Source organism: Protopterus annectens, chromosome 2.part0, assembly GCF_019279795.1.
Source record: "Protopterus annectens isolate FY-2018-M chromosome 2.part0, PAN1.0, whole genome shotgun sequence".
In the NCBI taxonomy this organism is placed as follows: domain Eukaryota; kingdom Metazoa; phylum Chordata; order Ceratodontiformes; family Protopteridae; genus Protopterus; species Protopterus annectens.
This window is the reverse complement of record NC_056728.1, coordinates 3963878-3989964: the sequence shown is the minus strand read 5'-3', so window position 1 is coordinate 3989964 and position 26087 is coordinate 3963878. Positions and strand designations below refer to the sequence as shown.

Below are 26087 nucleotides of genomic sequence, written 5' to 3'. Positions count from 1 at the left end.
TTTTAAGTGCCTAGGCATGTGTTTTATTATGTGTTGTGTGCTATGTGAGATGGGTGTTATTATGCATGGTTTTGAGAACCTGATGTCTGGCTGTGTGTTGAACTTTAGGCTGCAGTGTCATTGTGCAAGTACAGCTCTCTCTCTCTCTGTCACATGGAAACCAGCTCCTGCACCTTATGTTTACCTCCAGAAAGATTTCAGTATTTAATACTTGTAGTTCAGAATCTACCCTAATTCCCATCTCCTCTTGCAGCTCTTGTTCTAAAAGTTAATGGGATCTTCTGTCCTAATAGTTCATCTCCATATGAGTCTTGCAGGCCTTGCTCAGAGTACAGTGGTCACAGCTAAAGGACTCATTGTCATTACCCATCTGAATCCACCAGTCTTTGCAGGAACCAGCTTCATTGGTAGTTGACCTCCCAGCTGTCATCGCAGGGGAGGTATTTTTTGTTACCCTCACCATCAGCAGTAGTTACCATGGATGCCCCCTCTTTGAGATGGGTTAAACATCATCAGAAGGGCAGGGTCCAAAGTGCATGGTCAGAGCAGGTGGCCAGTCAGCATGTCAGTGTCTTGGATGTCGCATGTCTCGTGTATCAAATGAGACACGCAGGCACTGTGATGGGTTTAAGTTGTTTATTGTACATAAACACATCAGTAGCTGTAACTAGAACAGATATTTAAGCTAACTTGACTGACTTGTTACTTCAAACACACTCGCATGTGCATCTCTATTCATGCCTGCATTCACTCTGACTGTACAAAATGGTACTGATCTTGCACGTGCTCAGTAACTTGTATGCACATGCTGTCTAGCTACAGTGGTAAATACATATAATACACACACAGATCTATATCCTCCTCTTTGATTTGTTCAAAATACCACAGGAGAACAAGATAGTCTTAACAAGCTAGATATCACATCAACATATAGCAACAAATGAATTCAAGTCGAGTTCTCTGTATATCTTGAAATGGGTTTGGAAATTCTACCTGTTCTAGTCACATAAAAACTTTGACTGGGTATTAGTAACAGGGACATTCTGTGGGGATTCTTTTACAATTGGAACTTCGGGGATTACATCAGGATTACTTGAAGTACACTGTCCTCTGGAATTTGAACAAGTGTTGAGTCAGTCTGTGAAATAGTCTCTGGCATAGGCAATCTGCTGAGTCAGTGGTTTGGAGACTGGTAATGTGTCTTTGATTCCTTCTGAAATCTGTTCCCTCAGAATGTATGATATAGGATCTCAGTTCTTCACAAAGGTTTTTAACAGCAGTCGGTCATATCCTGTAGATTTTGCATTCTCACAAGTTCTTGTCTTAATGGTCTAAGAGGTTTGCTGGACTTATCATAGTACAACTTTTGTGACTGGCGTTTTCTCAAAATTTGAGCCTTGACCATTGTATTGTTCTTTATATTTGGTACTAACAGTTGTTTACTGATTGGCAAAGTTGTTATTGTCTGTCAGGACATTCATCTCTGAGCAGGTGAACCACGCAAGGTATCTCAAGGAATGTTTCTGAGATTGAGTTAAGTTAAGAAAAACATCGGTACCATCTCTTTTGGATTTCTCCAACAAATGTTTCACACTTTGAACTGCGTACTTGGCTAATCGGATTTCTCCAACAAATGTTTCACACTTTGAACTGCGTACTCGGCTAATCCATTGGACTGTGGATACTCAGGACTACTAGTAACATGGACCAAGTCCCAAGAGTCATTAAATTTCTTGAACTGCTGACTTGTAAACTGTGCACCAGTGTCTAAAATGACTTTGTGCGAACTACCATGGATAGAAAAATGTCTCTTCAGTTTCGTAATGACAGTGCTAGACATTAAGTTAGGAAGAAGGTCAGTTTCAAACCAACGTGAGTAAGAGTCTACTAACAGTAAGTAGTGTTGATCAGATAATTGGAAAATATGAGTAGCAACCGTTGACCTTGGTAATTCAGGAATCCAGCTTAGCTGAAGTGGTTCTTTTTGTTGGTGTGATTTAGTACTATTGCAAAATGAACATCTTTTGACATAGAAGACCAAAGTAGTATACCTCTTGCCCTTCTTTTGTTTGGATCAGTACCTGAGTCTACTAACAGTAAGTAGTGTTGATCAGATAATTGGAAAATATGAGTAGCAACCGTTGACCTTGGTAATTCAGGAATCCAGCTTAGCTGAAGTGGTTCTTTTTGTTGGTGTGATTTAGTACTATTGCAAAATGAACATCTTTTGACATAGAAGACCAAAGTAGTATACCTCTTGCCCTTCTTTTGTTTGGATCAGTACCTGGGTGACCACGATACAAAATTTTGATATTCTTGTAATGTTGTAGGAATTACCACTTTAGAACCTTTAATGATGATGCATCTTTGTAAGGAAAATACTTCTGTATGCCAGTCTGTAGATTAGTTTGTCATGCTGGCTTCCTTGACTGATAAAGTTTTGCAGCTTCGGGAGAATTAGGTCTGAGGCTATGTGATTTCTGAGTTCATCAAGATGTGATGAGGAAAAATTCTGACTTCCATGACTTCACAGTCTGCTTTCTCACTGTCATGCTATTCTGTTGTTTTCTGGGTGCTGTCAACAAAGCATCAGCAAGGTAGAGCTAGTTGCCTTTAGTGTAGACTATATTGAAATTGTACTTTTGCAATTTTAACATCATGCGTTCCAGGTGTGCTGAGACTGTATGTATTGGCTTTTTCAGAATTGCCACTAGAGGTTGGTGATCAGTCTCTATTTGAATAGGTTTTCCATAAATATAATCATTGAACTTCGAACATGTGAACACTACTGCCAGAAGCTCTTTCAGTTTGTGCATACTGCATTTCAGTTTGGGTTAAAGTTTTGGATCCATATGCTACTGGTATGCCTTCTTGAAGACATGCTGCACCAAGGGCATATGTGAAGCATCACATGAAAGAGTTACAGGTATATGAACATCTTAATATCTCATTGTGGGTGGACTGGCAATTTTCTGTTTCAGAATGTCAAACGCTCTTTGATGTTGTTCCAACCAGGACCAGTTTACATTTGTGTGTTAACTCACGTAACGGTGATGAAAGCTCACTCAGGTCTGGGATGAACTTTCCTAAATAGTTGACCATACCAAGAAAACATTGTAAAGATGTGACATTTTCTGGAGCTGGCATGTCAAGAATGGCTGCTTGCTTAAACGGATCTGGTTGTAAGCCAGAACTGATAAACAAATGATCCACATAAGTAACTTCTTTCAGTTTGAACTTGCATTTTGAGGATTCAGTTAGATTTACTTCACAAGTACTGTCTAGAAATCTCTTGAGATTTCTATTATTTTCATCTTCACTATTGCCTCCTACAATAATGTCGTCGACTGTAATAGCACATGGATAACTAGAAAAAATGTGTTCCATTGCACGTTGAAATATTTCACTGGCAGAATTTATTCCAAATGGCATTCTCAAGAATCTGTATCTTCCAAGTGGTGTACTGAAAGTGGTTAACAATGAAGATTTGTGATCCAACGAAATTTGCCAAAAGGAACTTTTTGCATCTAAGACTGAAAAAACAGTGCCATTTGGCATTAGACTGGCTACTACTACTGTGCCCATTGGGTGATTAGGACATTTCAGTGCTGTAAGTCTCTTGGATCAATGCATATTTAGGTATCATCTGAGCTTTTCTTATGAGCTATAACCATGGAGGATACCCATTCATTCGGTTCCTTTACTGGAGTAAGGACACCTAAATTCACCATTTTTTCATAGGTTTATAGGTTGGTACTAGGCTGTCGGCCCTTGGGCCTGTACAAGCCTAGCCATAATATTTCCCTGGATATTTCTTCCCACACTATTTACTTCCCTGGACCCCTGTCTAGCAGGGCAACTGACGTGATCCCTGGGGTGAATTTCCTTTCTCCCATCCAATCATCAAGGTTCCTTTTGAAGAGGGCCAAGGAGGCGCTGTGCTTGACATGTATGGGCAGTCTATTCCAGAGTCTGGGGAGTCTCTGGGTCAGGAACCTGTCCCTCCAGCATGTTTTGTTTATTGTGATGACAAGGTTTAGATCTCTGGAGCGTGTGGCTCTGAGGGATTGGGATTTCTTTAAGTGTAGCATGTCCAACAGCTCTGGGTTTGACATGGCCTTGTATGTTAAGCAGAGATCGCCTCTGAGTAGATTTTATGTGACAGAGTATAGTTGTAGGTTTTTAAGGTGGTCAGCATAGGGCATCTGCTTTAGGCCTGTGATTTTTTTAGTGTTTTATTTCTGCGGCTTTTCCAGGTGTTGCAGATGTCTTGAGAGGTACATACCAAATGGGGTGTTGTATTCTATAATGGGTCTAATGAGGGATGAGTACAGTGGGACAGTGACATCCTTTTTTCTGGATGAAAAGCCCTTAGTGATAAGGTGTGCCACATAGAAGGATTTCCTGACTGTTGTGGCGATGTGGTTATTGAAGGTGAGACCACTGTCCACCTGTGTCCCTAATTCTCTTATCACACTTTCGGTGTTTAGTGTACTGCTACCTATGTGGTAATTCACGGGTACATGTTTTTTTTCCCAAAGGGGATAACTATACATTTCTTGGCACTGAGCTTGAGCCCATGGCTCTGGCACCATGCATCTATTTCTCTAAGGCCCTTTTGTAGAGTATCAACTTCATTTGGGGATTCAGTAATGGCTCCCAGTTTGCAGTCATCTGCAATTTTTGTTAGCCAGAGTCCCTTAGTGTTGGCCTGTACTTCAGAGAAGTAGATGCCAAACAAGAGCGGTTCCAGGACTGAACCCTGAGGTACTCCACTTGTCTGGAGCTCGATTTGGAGTCAGCTACTTTTACAGTGTGGGTTCTGTCAGTAAGCCAGTTGCCAACCCATCGAGTGATGTAGGGATTAATGTCCAGCTTAGTAAGTTTATCTATGATTCCAGAGTGGGGGATGGAGTCAAAGGCCTTGGCGAGGTCCAGATAGGCTGTGTGGACTGCCTTACCGTCATCCACGGCTCTGGAGACTGATTCGAAGAAGTCAGTCAGATTCAGATGACAAGATCGGCCCTTCACGAACCCAAACTGGGTTGGGTCTAGTGTTTGAAGGTTGCTAATATCTTTGTTTATAAGTTCCACAATGATGCGTTCCATGGCCTTGCAGATCAGGCTGGTCAGACTGATGGGGCGGTAGTTCCCAGGATCCAAGGTGGATTCCCCACTTGTGGAGTGGGATAACTGTAGCTGTGCGCCACTCAGTGGGCACGAAGCCTGAGGTGAGGGTATGATTAAACATGACACTTAGGTGAGGTGCCAGTTCATTTTGTAGTTCGTGTAGTACACAGCTCGGGATGTCATCTGGTCCCATGGATGCTGTATTCTTAGCTTTGGCGAGTGCGTTTTTTACCTGTGTGGCCATTATTACCAGAATTTGGCAATCTTCCGGTATTGAGATGGGCCATTTAGGGGGTGAAAGGGGGGTGAAATTGGCACTGAATCGATCTGCCAGGATAGTGGCAGTATCCTTGGGGTCAGTATATTTAATGCCATTATGTTGTAGCTCAGAGCAGATCTGAGCATTGCCATTTAGATTCTTGACATAGTTCTAGAATGCCTTGTGGTTGTCTTTGGAATCTTTGGCAATTTTATTTTCGTAACTAGCTTTGGAGGATTTTGCGAGGGATCTCAGCTTCTTACTGAGGCTGGTAAGGGAATATTTTGTATCTTGGGATTTTCCTCTTTTCTGCAACAGTTTCTTCCTTTTGTTGTAAAGTTTGTTTATGGCAGGGGGCCACCAGATTGGCTTCCTTTTTTTGGAGGAGAGCATCTTGGTTCTATTTGGGATGGCACAATTCATGCATGAGTCGATGTGCTCGTACAGTGCCTTAGTGTAGGACTCACAGTCGAACTTTCAGTTCCTGTCTGCATGGGTATCATGAAGTTTGTCACTTCTGACTTGAGTAGCATGAAGTTGGCTTTGGCAAAGTTTTTTATGGAGGTTTCCTTACTGGGGAGTGGGGGTGGGATGTAGATGTTAAGGGTGATTAGCTTATGGTCTGACCTGACCAACGAGAGGGTGACCATAGGTGTGGAGCATCGATTTCCTGTGTTGGTAATCACCAAGTCTAGGATATTGGAGCCCCTTGTGGAACTATGGATTAGTTGATCCAGGGCATTGGAATTTGTGAATTCCAAGAACCATTGGGCAAATGTGTTGTTGGTACACTAGTAGATTTCCCAGTTAATGGCAGGGTAGTTGAAATCACCCAGTATTAGGGTGTTTGGTTGTATCTTAATATTTTCCAGTATGTTTAGAAAGGTGTAGTGAGAATATTGGGGCATGATGGGGGATCTGTAACAAGCTACAATTTGGATTGCAGTCTTACCCTAGTGTTAGTTGCTCCTGGAGAATTTCAGACGCATTGTGTTGGCAACTAGCCTGGTGGTGTGAATATCCTTGGTGAATATGGACACTCCTCCACCTTTAGTGTTTCGATCCTGGTTTGGTGGCCGAAAAGTGTGGTAAGAATTGTAGCCTGGTATTGCAGGGGTGCTCTCTTGAGCCTTGAACCAGGTCTCAGTTACTGCACAGATATCGATGTTCTCCATTTTTAGGAGTGCCTCGAGAGTGTGCATTTTGAGGTTTAGACTTCTAGCATTGAGTAGCATTGCCTTCAGATTTTGCATGCTTGTACCTGTTACGGTGGTGGTTTTGTCCTTTGAACTTTGCCTAAAAAGGCACTTTAGGGGTGGCAAGAGCCTTAGGCAGTAACCTGAATCCCAGGGGCGACAGGTGCAGACCATCTCTGGCAAAGCATCGTGGTCTGTCGATCATGTCTGTTCTGCTTTGACTTTGCTTTGCATTGCGACAGGAATCTTCCTTGCTGGTCTGACAGCTAGGCTTACTTCATTGTTTAACTTCATGGAATATGTGACTGAATGTTTGCCAAGCTCGTATGTGAAAATATTGGCATAGTCTCTAAAAATAATCTGTGTAAAACTATCGTCATTGTTAACACTTATATGGTGGACCTCTTTATTAAATCAGTTCCATTCTGAAACTGTCATTGATGCCTAACAGTGACTGCACGTATCTTTTGACTGTGTAACACTGCAAGTCATAGCCATTCCTAGCAGAATGGCATGTGAGAACTACTGCGCCATCAGTTTGAAATCTCCTTACCACCATAAGCAACTAGTTTTGCACAATTTGATGAATCAGGTTTTTCACCAGCTCTTACTTCAGCAAACATTTGTGCTGATAAAATGTCGCACTTGGATGCAGTGTCTACTTTAAGCTCTATAGGTTTTCCCTTAATCTGAACAGTACAAAATATTTCACTTCTTGCTGACAATCGATAATGTACTGTGTTAACTGTTTCATCAATCACAGAGACACCATCAACATAGAAAGTTTTCTCACAGTTGTCTGTCTGATCTACTTGCTTCTTCAGATGCTATCTTTTACTAAAAGTATGTGCCATTTTAGCCTTGGAAAGCCTTTTGAAATTATTCCACCTTTTGAAATTATTCCACTTTTTACATTTATGACACTGCTGACAAAAAGCTAAGCACTTTTCTCGTTTAGGTTCATAACTGCCTCCACAATTATGACAATTGAAAATAAGGTTGGGTGTTGTGGCCCCATTCCGTTTATAGTTAAAGTTGTGTACTGCCATACCCTTTGGTTTATATTTCTTTTTTATCCTAGCTTTATGTTGTACACTATCAACATTCGTTCTGGCGAACACTGCATGCACATTTTTGTCATTTGTAAGCATATTCATATGCTTTTCTGTAATCTGATATATTTGACAAATCTCACTGGCTTTGCTCAATGTTAAATTACTGTCTCACAGCAAAGTATTTGGCATTGCATCATTATTAACACCACACACAAGCCTGTCTTTTATCAACTCATCTCTCAGATCACCAAATTTGCATGTTTTTGTTTTATTTCTTAAGACGATAATATACGCTGCTGTAGTTTCATCAGGCTTTTGATTTCTTGTGTAAAATGTGTGCCTTTCCATTGTAATATTCATTTGAGGGTTACACATTTCTCCAAATTTATGTTTTAAGCACTCAGGATCTTCCCGTGTTGCAGACTGTATCACAATATGGCAGTTCTCTCCCTCCCCTACATACACAAATGAACATTCCGTCTCAATGGCTTCCGAGACAGTTAAATTAAGAAGTATGAATGCTTTTGTATGTGGGTCTTTCTCAGAAAATGCAACCTGTATGAAAAAAATCATATTCTTGCTCAAATACTCGCCAATTCTCAGCACTATTATCATCAAACACCAGTCGTGAAAGTTTCCAAAGTCCCTCTGCCATAACAACAAAATATGCTTAAATATAAGCATAGACCAGGTACTTGTAATTATGCCCAGATATACAACAGTCTGTCTGAAAAGGCTTCACTTTAACACTGCCAACACTCCGGACACTTCAGATACCTCGAAAAGTTTCAGTTGATGTGAAAAGTAGTACATTGTGAAAAAATGCAGTTGTTTTATCCCTTTTATACATTTTCTATTTATTTCAAATACTTTTATCAGTATGTTAGAATTTCGGACATTTAGTTTAGCTCGGTAATTATTTTGCATATTTTGAATGCTTTGCCACTTATTCGGTGACTGAAACATAATTTTAAACGCATTTTGTACCTTTGACCCATTATAGAGTACAATGCCCCTTTTGGAATGTACCTCACAAGACATCTGCAGCAGCTGGAAAGGCCACAGATGTACCTCACAAAGAGGATTACTGGCCTCAAACAAATGCCCTACACTGACCGCTTCAAAAAACTCCAGCTTTACTCCGTAGCATAACGCCTACTCCAAGGTGATCTCTGCCTAACATATAAAGCTATGTCAAACCCACAGCTATTGGACATGCTACACCTAAAGAAATCCCAATCCCTCTGAGCTACATGCTCTAGGGACCTATACCTTGTCACCACAATAAACAGGACACGCTGGATGGATAGATTCCTGTCCCAGAGACTTCCTATACTCTGGAACAAGCTACCCATCTATGTCTAGCAAAGTTCTTCATTAGCACTCTTCAAGAAAAATTTTAATGAGTGGATGGGAAATAGGAAATACACCCTGGGGATCACTTCTGTGTCTCTGCTGGACAGTGGCACAGGAAAATAACTTTCTTGGGTGGCGTAAGCTATGGAACCTTGCTGGCTAGGCTTACGTAGGCCCTTGGGCCGATAGCCTAGTACCTACCTATGAATAACTACTGATCTGTTGGCGAGTTAGCTCCTGTATATTCCTCTACTTCTAACTGCATGCCTCATGGTTTGCGGGTTGCTTCAGCTTCGGATCCCATTCTGACACCCATGTTGCATGTCTCGTGCATCAAATGAGAGGTTCAAGTTTATTGTACATAAACACAGGCGCTACAACTGGAACAGATATTTAAGTAACTGACTGACTCATTACGTCAAACACACCCGCATGGGCATCTACATTCACGCCTGCATTCACTCTAACTATACAAAATGGCACTGATCTTGCAAGTACTCAATAACTTGTATGCATGTGCTATCTACCTACAGTGGCTGACTAGGTACAATACACACAATTTTCTACACTGGAGGTGAGGATGGTTCTACTGGCACTGCAGGAACTGCATGAATGTTTTGCCTCTAGGGGGGTGATTTCCATCCAAATGGAAAACTTGAAAAACTTGGAAAACTTGACAGTAGTAAACAGGGTGACAGGGGCTATCCTTGTTGTGATCTCTTTCCTTTCCAGCCAATACCAAGTGAAGAAATTATTTTGCCCTAATCTCCCTAAAGAGGCGATCCTCAAGAGACTCTTTGGTGAGGCAGTCACTGACCAGGCTTCTTTATGCTTTCTCTTCCCCTTATGTCAGAGTTCATACAGAAGGCAAAAAGATATAAAATCATGGTGATCCTTATTGCCCCATACTGGTGCAGGACTTGGTGTCCATTAATAGAGAGAGTTATACTTACACAATGACATTGGAGCCTAAAATTTGACACACAGGCCTTACATTAGGGAGCCATGTGGTGATTGGACTCCAGAGAGGATCTTCTTTCTCACCCATCCAGGTAACCTCACCTGCATCTACTCAGTCTCAAACTAACTTCATTGTTTCTGCAGTTCCAGTAATGGCCAGAGACCCTTCCATATGTCAAGGGTTGGTTTATACTCTTTTCACTCCCCAAAAGAATCTGCATATAAAGTATACAGAAAAAAGTGGAGGTGTTTTGCAGCTTGAGCAGATGCTCAGGGGATTGACCCCGTTCAATACATCTATTTGCAAGGTTTCTCTTTCCTTCAAACCTATTTTCCCCAAGTTCTATGTTTTTAGCTGTCAAGCCACTAGTTCTAGGTTCCACCAAGTCTTTGATTCCCATTCTGTAACCTGTCATAAGTCTTGTAAAGCCTTTCTCAAGGGTCCATTCATGCTGCAACCCCACCTCCAGTCAGAGCATCAGTCCCTCTCTGTATACCTCTCCTTGAGCTGATTAGTGGTTAGGTTCCAGGGAAGTTACTTCCAAGCCCTTAATTTTATTTTTTTTTGGGTGATCATAATCAGAGTGGTCATATGTGTTTTGAGTTTATGTAAGCAGTACTGTATGGTAAGCTGAGATGTTAATAGACTGTAGTGGTACATTGCACTGGTTATTGCAGATTCACTGAACTTTGATAATTTTACATTCACATAATGTGTTTCTCAATTTTAAATGCTTTTTTCCATTTTCTTTATAGCACACTTGGGCTGCCCAGCAGACACCAATCCTATTTTCTGTGTTTTGTGGACTTCTGGTTGCCTTATCCTATCACCTTAGTCGTCAGAGTAGTGACCCCACAGTGCTCTGGTATGTATACTCACCTATATTCTGTTTAATTATTTTGGTTTGTCATTTTTTGTGAAGGTGTCTCTTTAATTAGTGGATTCATCTGGCTGACAGTTCTGTGCCATATTAGGCTTAAATCAGTGCAGGAGCATCCGTTTACAGACATTGTTTGCAGCATTTGCTCTAATATCACATGGACACTGTCTTGCTATAGAAGACATCAGTGCTGTTTGTCATACCCTTGCTTTTCTGTTTCTGTTTGTAGGCAGCACATGCTTTTTTATTTAGATTGAACCTGCTTTTCATCTAAGTGCCTGTAATTAATGTAATCTTTTTGTAGAGGTTAAAGTATTTTTCCTGAAAATGATTTAAGTGCAAGGGAATCTCATTTTTTTCTCCTGCTATTAGAATTTCTGCTGTCACTGAGTAGGATGCTGCTTGCTGCTGCTGCAACATAATACTAAGTGACAACCCTTTGGCTGATTACATTTCTATGAGCAGTAATGAGAATACAGCCAGATGGCTTTTAGTTAGCAGTATGCATAATACTTAAAGCTTAGTCCATTCCATCTGGGGCTCTGCTTCTAGAATCTTTAAACAGTTTGAGAGAGGGTCAGCATTATTCTAGCTGTTCAGGCAAGTCAGTTTTGTTGTTTTATAAACAGAAATTGGTAACCATGAGTGATGGGTCACTGTAGCACTTTCTAGTTATTTTTAAAGTTGAATATAGCTATGCTTTGACATGTTTTTCTTGAGAAGGCTTGTGAAAATAAGTCTGGGTGCGTGTGTGTGCGCGCACGCACATCTCTCTCTCTCTCTCTCTCTCTCTATATATATATATATATATATATAGATTTGTATCACTTCACTGAAAGACCGTTTCACTGACACCCATTTCGCTGAGACCAAATCACCTAAAGTTCATTTCACCTAAAACTCATTTCACTGACAAGTAGTACTCTAAGGCAAGTCAAAGGTGTATGTCCTTTTCCCCACTGTAGTGTGATCCTGGTGTTAGTATGTATAGTTAGGGGGTGTGGGGGGGCCATAGCCCCCCACCTAGTTGGGTTTTACCAAATAATGTAAAACAGGACCAGAGAACAGAAAACCAAATTAAGTGGGGGGCTACACCCCCCAAAAACCCAGCCCCCACACCCCCCAACTATATATACTAACACCAGGATCGCACTACAGTGGGGAAAAGGACATATACCTTTGACTTGCCTTACAGAACTGCTCGTCAGTGAAATGAGTTTTAGGTGAAATTAACTTTAGGTGATTTGGTCTCAGTGAAATGGTCTTTCAGTGAAGTGATAAGAATCCATATAACACTTTTTTTTACCTCTATGCCAGCCAACCATAAAGCTGCTGAAATTTCCCATTTATTTCTCTTATCACTGGATTGAGAGGTCACTTCATGGTGCAGCTGTTACGCAGGCAGACATGAGGGGGGCTTATGTTGTGGCCCAAACACTACCTCTTGTTGGCTGATGTGAGTATCTTTTGTCACCACAGAGGCATTATACATAGGGTTACCACCTGTCCCTCTTTGCAAGGGACAGTCCCACTTTGAGACGTTTTGTCCTGAGAAAAAATCTAAAAAATGGCAAATGTCCAGAGATTTTAAGGCAAAAAATATTTAAAAAATTTTCTTTAATAGTTGCATAAAACAGTTATTTTGTATCTGAAACACCTAAATGTTATATGAAACAGCATAAGCAACTCATATGCTACAAGAATAAGCTTTTATTTGGACAAAAACAGTGAAGTTCTGTCCTTTGCACTCCCCGTGGGTGTGTCTGTCCTGCAAAATTGCACTTTCTTACAAAAAATGTCCCACTTTGGGCATTTGAAAAGGTGGCAACCCTAATTATACACCCTCCACCGGTTTGCGCTTTTTGTAACATGTACGTTCATATGTTGGATGCCATTGTCAGTTTGGAAGTCTAAGCCTATGTCTTTCTGGAACAGAGAGCCATTGTTGTCCTGCTAGACTCCACTTTAATGCAAGTAGACAGCCAATGAGAAGCCACTATCTCCCCCCCCCCAAGATGAGATATGAGGTGAAAATTACTCAGTCCCACCCTTTCCTGCGCAATTCCAGCAACCATGTCCCTGTTCGAACTCGGGCCCCCTCGATCCTAGTCAGGGCTTTAATCTGTTGTACCACAGAGCTAGGCTAAGTCTGAGCCCTTTCTTGTACTTTCATTTATTCTCTAGATGTTCTTCGTGTTTCACTGTTGCAGTCATTACATTTGGGTAATCTGCTGGCAGGTTGCCCTCAGTCAGCCTGAATTCCAAAGTCTTGGGTCCTGCGTCAGTTGCTGTCTCTTCTTCCATTACATCAGATCATCAGGGGTATAAAACAAGCAGCCGACGCCATTTCCCTCAGTCTTTTTCTTGCCGCGCGGTGCCCGAAGCAGAAGCATTTCGCAAGTGCTGGTCGGCCGACTTCTGAAATATTCATGTTTGAGTTTCAGAACCGAAGTCTTCACTAAAGCTAAGTACCCCGTTGGGGAAACTTTTTTCTTGCTCCAGACTGATGTCAGAAAAAGTTAATAATTGTATTACTTGTGGGAAGCAAATATCTCTTAAGGATTTCCATTTATACTGTATTCCTTGCCTAGGCCCTGATCACAACGTTACTGGTTGTCTGTTTTGTGCTAGATTTAACCAACGCACTATTAAGCGTTGGTATAATTTTGATTTAAAGTATTTTGGAAGCAGGTTTATTTATCCAAAAATGTCGTCGGATAGTAATCCGCCTACCGGAGTTCATAAAAAACACAAAGAAAAGGACAAACATCCGATGTCCAAAACTGACGACGAAGCTTCTCATAAGCCAGTTGCCGGTTTGCCGGTCCTCAGTGAGGCGCTTTCTCAGCCCCTGACTCCCGCTACTTTAGAGTCGCAGGCCGCTACTGACTCCCACGTGGAGTCGGCCATGCTGCTAGATACTCAGAGTATTGGACCCACGGTCGCTAATCCCTCAGATGGGTCCGGAGCCACTGAGCAGGTACCGGCTTCTGAGGGTGTACTCAGACCTCAGAATTTTTACATTAAACCGACGACAGCTGCAAAGACAAAGACTAAAGCATCTTCTAAAACAAAGAAACCTACTCATGAGCCACGTGTACAGGTCTCTATGCCCAAAAAACAGATGATCAAAATGGCTGAAGACCTGATTACCTTGATCAGGGGTTTCCATCCCCCTCCTGATAAGAGGCCTAGGCAAGAAACAAATTATGAATCTTCAGATCAGGTTTCCATTTCTTCTGATTCCTCTTCTGATCAGGAATATTCTTTACCCCCCTATGAGGATTCTGATGCAGAGGAATCTATTCCTTCTGCATCTCCACCTGAGGATTATTCATTTGGGGAAACTTTGCATACTTTGAGGGAGCATTTTCACTGGGAAAGCCAAGACTTCTCAGAATCTAAGAAAAGGCTCGGAGATTTCCTCCTTCTACCCCAGCACAGGCCTTTAGCCATACCCCTGTGTTAGACATAGTGGATGATGTGTTTTCGGAGTCTAGTTAGACCCTGGACTCCTTACCTCCAGCTCCCAGTAAGCCCGACAGATATTACAGGGTCCCTGACTCTCACAATTTTTTATTTAGAAACCCTGCTGCTGATCCAGAGACTATTTCACAGGGTCCAAAGGGAGTTAAGGCCTCAACAGCAAAAAATCCTACACCCTCTGACAGAGATTCAAGGGCACTGGATAGATGGGGAAAAAAGGTTTACACATCTGCAACCTTGGCAATTAGGGCCTTAAATTGTCAGTTTCATATGCTCAAATATCAACAACATGTTATGGGATTGCTGAAACAGAAAATGATGTTAAATTCTGAATGTGCAGAAAATAAAGAAATGCAGGATTTATTGCATGCAGCTGAACAAGTTGGAAAGCATACTTTGCAATGTGGTTTTGATTCTTTGGAGGCCTCCTGCAGGGCCGCAGTTACGGGATCTGTGATTAGGAGGCATGCCTGGTTAAAGGAACAAAATCTGCCTGATCATGTTAAAGCTAAATTACTAGATGCACCTTTACAGCATGATACTTTGTTTGGTGTTAAGGCAGAAGAGGTATTAAAGAAAATGGAAGACAAACCAAAGTCTATGCAAACTGTTAAAGACGTCTTACAAGTGCAGTCACCTAGATTCAGTAGACACCGGCCAACAAAAAATTGTTCCTTTCCTGTGTCAGAAAGAGCTCAAAGAGGCAAATCCAGATGCCCTAGGGGTTCCAGATACCAGGCACAAGATTCATACAGGTCAAAGCAATGGGGCTCTTCTACTTCCAATTCTGGAGGAGATACAGCGCAAACCTACAGAAAACAGTCCCAATGACTTTCCTCTGCCTTCTCCAAGCACTTATCTTCTGGCAGCACCCTTAGGGGGAAGATTAGCACTTTTTGCTCAAAATTGGCAAATAATAACCCAGGACAAGTGGGTTCTAAATATAGTGTCACAGGGTTATAGATTCTATTTCCATACTCTGCCAAGGGCAAACGGTTGGCCAGATCTGCCAAAAAATCAATGGGCAGAGGCACAGAAACAGGTTACGTCCCTCATGGACATGGGGCCATTCAGCCAGTACCAGAACAGGAGCAAGGACAAGGGTTTTATTCAAGACGGTTCTTGGTACCCAGAAAGGACAAGGCCTGGCGGCCAATAATGGACCTATCTATTTTGAACACATACCTGGATATCCCAAAATTCAAAATGCTGACCTTGCAGCAGCTTCTGCCCATGCTGAGCAAGAATGCTTGGCTAGTGACATTAGACCTAAAAGAGGCATACCTGCATGTCCCAATAAGACAATCGTGCAGAAGATACCTCAGATTCAAGGCTGGTTCAATGCATTACCAATTCTCTGCACTGCCCTTTGGCTTATCTACTGCACCCAGGGTCTTCACGAAGTGCCTGGCACCAGTAATTGCATTCTGTAGACAAAAAGGTATTCAAATATATCCTTACTTGGACGACTGTCTCATTCAAGCAGAGAACAAGGACATTCTTCTTCAACATCTGGTGTTTGTGAAAAGGCTTCTAACATGCCTAGGGTACACAGTAAATGAAAAGAAATCACATCTTGTACCCTCTCAAAAGATAACATTCCTGGGTACAAGCTTGAATACAACTGCCCAGATGGCCTACCTCATGCCAGTCAAACAAAGGCAACTGACTACTTATTTCAAAAAGATGGCAACAAAGGCCCAGTTACCTGCAAGACAAAGCAGAACAAAGGGGACAAGGTTTTTATTGAAGACTTTTCCTGGTACCCAGAAAAGACAGCTCCTGGCGTCCTGTCCTGGACCTCTCTATTCTGAACACCTTTCTTGTAATCCCAAAATTCAAGATGCTAACACTTCAACAGCTGCTTCCTATGCTAGGCAAAGATGCCTGGTTAGCAACCTTAGACTTAAAAGAAGCTTACCTGCACATTCCAATAAGGGAATCTTGCAGGAAGTACCTATGCTTCAGGGCAGGCTCCATGCACTATCAGATGTCCTTCATGGATGCATCTGCAGTCATAACACTGATCAAAGCACAGCTGAATCTTTGACTACTTCTGAGGTTCCTGCTTATCAGACACCATCCCTCCTGCAGCCATGTCCATTAAGGCCTTTGCCAGGGCTAAAGCAGCCAAGTCTACTAAATCAGATCTCAATCTCACCCAGACAGGGCCTCTCAGCCCCAGATGACTCAGATATTACAGACCAGCCAGAGGCTCCTTTCTCCAATTATGAAGACTCAGATGCTGAAGAATCCATTCCAGCTGCTTCTCCACCAGAAGAATTAATGATGTCTGCTTGCCAAACCAGACAGATTTTACAGGGTACCAGACATGCATCATCACCTTGACCACAGCAAAAAACCCTATTCCTTCTGAAAGGGAAGCCAGGTCTTTAGACAGATGGGGCAAAAAAGTTTATACCTCAGCTACTCTCTCAGCTAGAGCTTTAAACTGTCAGTTTCACATGATACAATACCAAGAGTTTATGCTTGATCAGTTAACTATAAACTAAAAAACTATCCTCTGATGACTCTATAGATAAGAAATATGTATTAGAAATGGTAAATAACATACAACAGGTTAGTAACCATTCCTTAAAATTTATATCAGCCATGACTGGCACAGTGATAAGAAGACATGCATGGCTGAAGGAACAGGATCATGTTAAAGCTAAGTTATTAGATGCTCCTATGGATAAGACCAGTTTGTTTGGTACACCTGCCCAGCAGGTAATGAAGAAAATGGAAGAAAAGGCAAAATCTGTTCAAGCGGTTAAAGATTTCTTGCAGGTTCAGCCCCAAGGTTTAGCAGGAACTGGCCTGCCAAAAATTGGTCCTTTCCTGACTCCACAAGATCCCAAAGGAGAGGCAGAAACCAATCCACAGACTCAGCCACTACCACTACAACAGCACAATCACAGTGACTTAACTCTACATCCGCCTACAACAAATATCAGCTCCATTAGGCGGAAAATTAACCTTATTTACATCACAAAGACAAGTGGATTTTGCAAACCATAGACCAAGGTTACGGTTCCACTTTCACAGTTTACCAGTCAAAGAGGAATGCCAAACCTGCCTCCAAATCAAAAACAGAAGCTCTACAGCAGATAATGCAATTAGCAAAGATGAGAGCTGTGGAAAGAGTGCCAATAACAGAACAAGGCAAAGGATTTTACTCCAGACTATTCCTAGTTCCAAGAAAGGAAAAAGTTGGAGACCTATTCTCGACCTGTCCACCTTAAATACATACATCATTGTCCCAAAATTCAAAATGCTGACCCTACAGCAACTTCTTCCCATGCTGGGCAAGGAGTGTTGGCTGGTAACTCTAGATCTCAAGGAGGCATGACCAATTTGCAGAAGATACCTCAGATTTCTTGCAGGATCAGAACATTATCAATTCTCAGCATTGCCCTTTGGCTTATCTACAAATTTATCCATACCTGGACGACTGCCTGCTACAAGGGGACAACAAAAGCAAGCTGACAACAGATTTACAAAGGGTCATTTACTTGCTACAAGCACTAGGGTACACAGTCAATTTACAAAAGTCAAGGCTGATACCATCCCAAACAAGGACATTCCTGTGTGGAATTGGACACTGTAAAACAAATGGCATTCTAACGAACTCCCTCTTTACTTCTTGGCTCTAACAAAACAGAACAAGTTAACAGCAAGAAAAGTCCTGCAGGCCTTGGGCTACATGGCATCATGCATAATCTTGGTTCCACATGCCAGACTACATATGAGAAAACTACAGTGGTACCTAAGGAATTTATGGTCCCAACACAGGCACAGCCTAGAAGCAGAAATTCCACTAATCCCATGCCTAAAACATGCCAGTCAAACCCAGGCCTACCCTTTCACAGGTATCAAGCAAGCCAGACCATCACAACAGATGCCTCAGACCTAGGATGGGGGGCTCACATGCTGGACAAATGGATCAACTCCACCTGCACATCAACCTAAAAGAAATGCTGGCAGTAAAACTGGCAATCCAAAATTTCAGACCATTTCTCAAAGAGGGCCATTTGATGATAAGGACAGACAACACCACAGTCATGTGGTACATCAACATATGCAGAATGACTTTGGAGCTTTGGAACCTGGCACTCGGCTACAACATCCAGTTACAGGCAATATTTGTACTGGGAAAGGACAATACTCTAGCAGACATATTGAGCGAATGGATGCTACACCTGGACATCTTCAAGACCATCTCAATCTCAATCACCAACTCAAAAGGACATTCCACCCACTTGCATGGAAAGTGGATTCGCTCTCCTTCAGCTGGAAAGGTCTAACAGCATATGCATTTCCACCTCTTCCCTTGATACACAAGGTATTACTAAAATGATGTTAACTCAGAACAACTTCAGCATCATACATCCAAACCTAAAAACGTTGCAACTGACTGCATGGAACATCACATAGCAGCAACTAACCCAGAACTTTCCCAAAGGGTTAAAGACATTATCCTTGAAGCCCGCAGACCTTCAACAAGAAGGAACTATGCAGGAAAATGGAAAAGGTTTGTCATTTGGAGCACTGAAAGAGGAAAAGATGTGTCAATTATAGATATGGCTAACATTCTGGAGTATCTGGCAGAGCTTCTACATACAGGCCTGTCCTATTCCTCCATCAAGATACATGCATCAGCTATTTCAGCAGAATACAGCTTTGATCCACCTGTCTTTTCACATCCTTTACTCAGGCAGTTCCTCAGAGGAATCAAGAATGTAAAACCTCCAAGGAAACCACCATTGCCAGCTTGGGATTTGAACTTTGTGCTAGAAAAATTGACAACCTTTTGAACCAGCAGCTACAGCGGACCTACAGCATCTATCGTGGAAAACTGCTTTCCTACTGGCAATAACCGCAGCAAGGAGGGTCTCTGAACTTCAGGCCCTAATGGCGGTACAGCCCTTCCTAATCTTCCACCAAGATAGAGTGTCCATGAGGACTAATCCGTTTATGCCTAAGGTGATATCCAGAGTGTCTTTAAACCAGGCAATCCACCTACCTACCTTCTTTCCTAATCCACAAAACAGAAAGAATACTGCATTCCTTGGATGTACATAGACAGTTACGCTACTACCTGGACAGAACAAAAAGTAGCAGAAAAACTGACCAGCTTTTTGTAGCCTATGCAACAGGAAGGGAAGGAAAAGCAATTTCCAAACAGACAATCTCCAAATGGATAGGAAATTGCATACGGTTCTGTTACTCCTTCCATGGAAAACCAATTCCACAGAACATAAGGCCTCATTCTACAAGGGCAACAGCCACTACCACAGCCTTCGGTGTGGCAACCAAGGACATTATTGAGGCGGCTACTTGGACCTCCGTGCATACATTTGCCAAGCATTATAACTTACCAATGTACTCCAGATCCCGAGCAGGGTTTGCCACTGCTGTGCTGCAAGGGATCCTAACCACACCATAATCTAAATTTTTCCTCCTCCCTTAGTTGGCTATGGTATTCTACCCAGTTGTTATGACTGCAGATGCATCCATGAAGGACATAGTACAGTTTTGTACCTACCATAAATGTAGATGTCCGAACTGGATAGCATCTGCAGTCCTCCCTCCTTCCCTCTGTGGTACTCCTAGGGTATTTACCCTCCTAATAGCTAGCTAGTGGGGAGTCTTTTATGGTGTATTTGTTTGTATATATGTGCATACATGCTTATTTTCTGAGTTTACCTTCTATCCTTTTGGAAACATTGGCATTTATCCAAAATTAGCCTTCCAGGAAGGGCAACTGGCATCTGGGGCAAGAAACACTGAAGAAAATGGCGTCGGCTGATGCCTTTATACCCGGAGACCAGCAGAGATGACGTCGGGTGAAGGGACCGGACTTTGGAATCCGGCCGACTGCAGGGCTGCCTGACGACAGGACAACCCAGTTGTTATGACTGCAGATGCTATCCAGTTCGGACATCTACATTTATGGTAGGTACAAAACTGTACTTTCTCTGTACTTCCCTTTGGCTTATCTACTGCACCCAGGGTATTCACAAAGTGTTTAGCTCCAGCCATTGCATTTTGCAGGCAGAGAAATATTCAATATACCCATACAAAGTGTCTAGCTCCAGCCATTGCATTTTGCAGGCAGAGAAATATTCAATATACCCATACTTGGACGATTGTCTGATTCAGGCAGAAAGCCAGGACTTGCTATTACAACATCTGGCATTTGTAAAGAAACTTCTAACCTCTCTGAGGTACACCATAAATGAAAAGAAATCTCACCTGGTACCCTGCCCAAAAGATTGTATTCCTGAGAGCAAGCTTGAACACAACTTCCCAGATGACTTTCCTCACTCCAAAGAAACAAGTTTATCTGACAATCTACTTCAAATTATTGGCCACAAAGACCCAGCTATCTGCAAGGAAAATTCTGCAAGCCCTGGGGTTCATGGCCTCTTGCATACTACTAATTCCTTATGCAAGACTGCATATGAGGAAACTACAATGGCATCTAAAAAGCCCATGGTGTCAACATTCTCAGGACCTGGAATCAGTGATTCCTATCATTCCTTGTATAAAGACAGAGTTCCTTTGGTGGGCAGAGGCCCGCTACCACAACAAGGGGTTCCCTTTCACTCTACCCCCTGCCACCCAAACCCTAACAACAGACGCATCAGACTATGCATGGGGGGGCTCACTTGGCAGGGCAGTGCATTCAGGGCAAATGGAACCCGAGACAGATGCACCTGCATATCAACCAAAAAGAAATGTTAGCTGTATAGAATTCCTTGAAAGCCTTAAAAGACTGCATTCTTCCAGGACAACACCACAATTATGTGGTAATAAACAAGCAGGGGGAAGCCCACTCTTACCCTCTCTGCAGACTAGCCATGGCTCTGTGTAGCACAGCCTTGAGCTTCCAAGTGTTCCTACAAGCTCAGTTCCTGCCAGGCAAGTTAAATTCACTGGCGGATGACTTAAGCAGAAATCTCATGGACCCACACGAATGGAAACTGGAACCAAAAATATTCAACCTCTTGAGGAACAAATGGGGGACTCCATAGATAGACGTCTTTGCCTCCCCTCAGCACTACCAATTGGACAAATTCTGCACAAGGACTCCCCACACAAGCTTGGAAAGTGAATGCCCTGTCCTTAACCTGGGAAAAGCCTCTCGGTTTATGCCTTTCCCTTCTCTGCCTCTCCTCTCGAAGGTTCTGCTAAAGATCAAACAGGACAAGCCAAGGACAATACTGATTGCACCAGACTGGCCACGCCAGCACTGGTACCCCCTCTTACACAGTATGACACTGCTGGAACCATGGCACCTGTCTTAACCCCCTTCCCTGCTATCCCAGCAGGAGGGCCACATTCTGCACGCTCAGCTTCAAATCATGAACCTTGCAGTCTGGCTAATTCCTTTAACTCCCCAATAGCATCCCTCCGTAAGCAGGTGCTAGATGTCATTCTGGAGGCCAGGAGGTCTAGTACTAGAAAATCCTATGCTGAAAAGTGGAAAAGATACTGTTCCTGGAGCCAGACTCAGGGGATGGCACAGTGGTGCCCAGTTTACCTCATATTCTTCAATACTTAACAGAAATGCTCCACAAGGGCCTATCCTTCTCGTCAATTAAAATTAATGCCTCTGCCATTTCAGCTTATTATAATACTGAGCTACCCCTCTTCTCTCACCCTCTGCTAAAACAATTCCTTAGAGGGGCCAAAAATTTAAGCCTCCCCAAGAGAGCCCCTACTCCAGCCTGGGACCTTAACTTTGTATTGGAAAAGCTCACTCTCCCTCCTTTTGAGCCAACTGCAACAGCAGAGTTGAAATTCCTTTCTTGGAAAACAGCATTCCTTCTAGCCATCACTTCAGCAATAAGAGTGTCTGTATTACAGGTCTTCATGGCAGTGGAACCCTTCATTATCTTCCATGCAGGCAGGGTTTTCCTCAGTACCAATCCTTCCTTTATGCTCAAAGTGGTGTCTAGTGTGGCTCTTAATCAATCCATTCACTTGCCTACTTTCTTCTCTAATCCACAAAACAAAGGAGAATGAATACTGCACTCTCTGGACGTGCACAGACAACTTAGATTCTATTTGAACAGGACTAAGCCTCAGAAAATCTGAATAGCTGCTAGTTGACTTTGCTGCAGAGGGGAAGGCCATTTCAAAACAAACCATTTCCAAATGGATAGCTCATTGCATTTATTTCTGCTACAAGCACCATGGAAAACCTACCCCACAAGGGGATAAGATCACATTCCACCAAGGCTGTATCTAAGTCTGCAGCTTTTCTCAGAGAGTCCCTACCAGGGATATCCTTGAAGCTGCTACCTGGAGCTCAGTACATACCTTCAAAAAGCATTACCACATGCCTCTTTTTTCTAAATCCAGAGCTGGGTTTGCCACTCCAGTTTTGCAGGGCTTAATAGTTGGCCCTAATGCTCTCTAACTTCCTCCTCCCTTCCTTAGCTTTGGGAATCTACCCAAATGTGATGACTGCAACAGTGAAACACGAATAACATAGTACAGTTGTGTACACTTACCTTAAATGTAGATGTCAGAGTGTATTCACTGTTACAGTCCTGGTTACCCTACCTCCAGCCCCCTGACTTCTCTGGGCTCTACCTTTCCTTCTTGTTTGGTATATTTAAGCTTTCTGGTGTATTTGCTTTGTGTTGGAGGGATACCATATCATATAATTGCTTCCCATTGCAGGAGCACCTGACATCTGGGGCAAGCAAAACTGATGTAATGGCATCGGCTGCATGTTTTATACCCCTGACAACCTGACGTCATGGAAGAAAAGACAGCATCCTACGCAGGAATCCAAGACTCTAGTATTCAGGCTGGCTGAGGGCTACCTGCAGGCAGATAACCCAAATGTGATGACTGCAACACTCAGAAACTCAGCAGTCTCATCCTCCCCACCCTATTAAACAACAACCTAGCCAACATAACTACAAATGTGGCATTTTTTTATCAGCCAGAGGAGACGTTGTGGATAGCAATTAATGAAGAGTTGAAGGGTTTTATCTGAGAGGCAAAGAGGGCAAGAGTCAAGTGGGATAACTTGTTCTTTTCAATATAACAAGTTGGTTTGGGATTACCTGATTTGAAGGAGTATTTCAGAGTTAAACAGTTAAGACTTCTATTCTTAACATAAGTAGAAAGCTATAGTTCAAAGTGGAAAGAGATGTGGATGAAACGGGGGGGGGGGGTTGGATACAGATCCTTAAGAATAATAACAATATAGAATATTGTATTCATAAAGTATAAGAACTAAGCCAACAGGGGAGTGGAGAAGGGAGATTCTGCTGATAGGAATAACTGCAATTAGGGGTACAGAGAATAGGCAAGAAGGGGCTGGAATTTCCTGGAGAAAAGGAACCAAGGTATTGGGAACAAATAATTAGAGGGGAAAGCGTAACAAAATGGGAAGAGGCCAAAAATTCATTTAGACTGCAGGCTAGAGATTGCCTTCCCTCTCAATGATTGATGTCTGTATAGGCAGCAAGAAAGGAATAGGGGGATCCTAACTGAGAGGCCAGCACTGGTAGAGTTTTAGCAGAAAGTATAACAGAAGCTGCTGTTAAAAAAGGGATAATTAGTAGGACGCTTAAAATATTGAATGATAGCTATAAGAATCAATCCGAGGAGGTTAGAAAGGATTAGGAAGAGAGATTGGATAAGCAATTTGCAAAGAAACAATGTGAGAATATATATATATATATATATATATATATATATATATATGGGTCTACTACTAATGCCCGACACGATATATATATATATATATATTTATGGGAAGCAGTTATATGCTATGGTACACCTCCAACACAAAGCAAATACACCAGAAAGCTTAATATATAGCTCCCAAATATGCATCAAAGTCTAGACGATTTAGGATTTTGGCATAGGAGTTTGTGCATAGGTATTTTTATACCCCAAACAGACTACAAAGAATTTTTCCTCTGGTAGATTGCAAATTTTAGTGGTGTGATGGGGAAGAAAAAGGTAGTTGGGAACATATTTTTTGGGAGTATAATGAATGAGTTGGAAGTCATTAAATATTTCCTGCAGACTACTCTGTCAGAAATACTGGATGAACAAACTGGTATAACAATGGAAATTATTTTTTTGAGCTGTGATACAGAATTGGAATTGCATAGACATAGAAAGGCCTTGCTGAGTTTAATTCTGGTGGCTGCCAAAAAATTAATTACTGTAAAATGTAACTCTGAGTCTAAACTAGTGATGGTGAACCTATGATACGTGTGTCAAAGATGACACGCCATGAGGTTTTTGGTGACACACCAGCATTCACCAACACCCGAGTTACAAAAGAAACTGCTTTTGCATTTGTTGCTTGTGTGAATTGTGCAAGGAGACAGTTCAACAACACTGCTGCAGAGCTAAGGAAGGTATTAACCTCAAAGACTATTTTGGTATACTGTCTCGATGGAGTCTGCAAAGGGCAGTGCTGGCATTTTCTCTTCGTGCTTACACTTAATAGTCTGTATTTCTAAGCGTGTGCTGTTTTACATTCCTCTCAACCTTCCCTCTTGATCCTTCCTAAAACTGGTGACTTTTTCCACTTAATAACAGCAATAATTAGATTTATAGGCTTATTTTACTTCAGCAAATGTATATAAATTCACATTCATTTTTGGTCTGTGTATCAAATTAATAGTACTAGAAGTTAAAAACTGTCCATGTCGCTTACCTCTAGATTTGTCCCTGATTCTGTTGAGATTTATCCATGATGTATTGAGAGCTATGCTGTTTTATGTATTTAATTAATTAATTAATTAATTAATTAATTAATTAATTAATTAATTAATTAATTGTTTAATTTTGTTTTGGCAGAGTCAAGTTAGGCATTTTCTGAATTATTGACATGTCAAGCCAAAATGTGTCGCCTTCACTGGTCTAAACCAATTGTATTAGATATAGTAAATATAGTAGCAGAGGTAAAAGAACTGGAAGTGGGATCTTTAGAAAAGGGTAGGAACAAATTGTATAGAAAAATAAATGCAGAATAATATTTTGGAGGAGGAATGTGTTTTAAGGGAAGGCTATGTAATGTCTGACTGAGTGACTGTATAGAAGATTGTAGGGGATGTAATATTTGCAACTGAAAATATGTCAGTATGGTTTGTTTTCATGTATATAAATGTATGATTGCCTGTGTCGTAAGTGATGATTTAGTAAAGATGCTTCTAGTTCTACTCCTGGTATACCTCTCAGTTCAGACGTCTACTCCTAGATATGTTAGAAGTATTTGTAAACCAGTCTAAGACATTCATGCATATTTAGCTACTTACTCACCTGATATAGTAGTTGGTACTGAAACCTGGTTAAAGAAAGCTATATTAGATAATGGTGTGCCCCCCCCCCCCCGATTTAACGTACTCAGGTTAGATAGGAAAAACAAACATGCTGGTGGTGTTACCATTATCTACAAAAAAACTGGTTTGAAAGAACCCCACTTCCCTACAGATCCCAATATTTAATAATGTGGAACTCCTCATATCAAAGACAACAATAGAAATTGTGTGTATCTCAGCGGGTTCACTATACAATCTTGAAATACTAAAATCCCGAATTCCAGTATTTCAAAATTCTATAGCCGAAAGCTTTAAATCCTGAAACCCCAGAACCGCAAAATTTAAAATCGTGAACCTACACTACAAATACATCACACACATACACACAATCAAACATACAATCCTACACTACAGACAGACAAGTAGAGGGGCAAGCCCCCCTGCACCACCCATGT

The 26087-nt window shown here is 41.9% G+C and overlaps 1 protein-coding gene across 2 annotated transcripts in view; it reads left to right on the top strand.

Annotated features, from left to right (window-relative positions):
- The window catches only part of PCNX3 (pecanex 3), a 2517385-nt gene that overhangs the window by 1419008 nt on the left and 1072290 nt on the right, over positions 1 to 26087 (top strand). For both annotated transcript variants that reach the window (XM_044060478.1, XM_044060477.1), the window contains exon 17: positions 10713 to 10822. In XM_044060478.1, coding sequence (XP_043916413.1) covers positions 10713 to 10822 — 110 coding nt within the window. The remainder of the gene's footprint in view (positions 1 to 10712; positions 10823 to 26087) is intronic.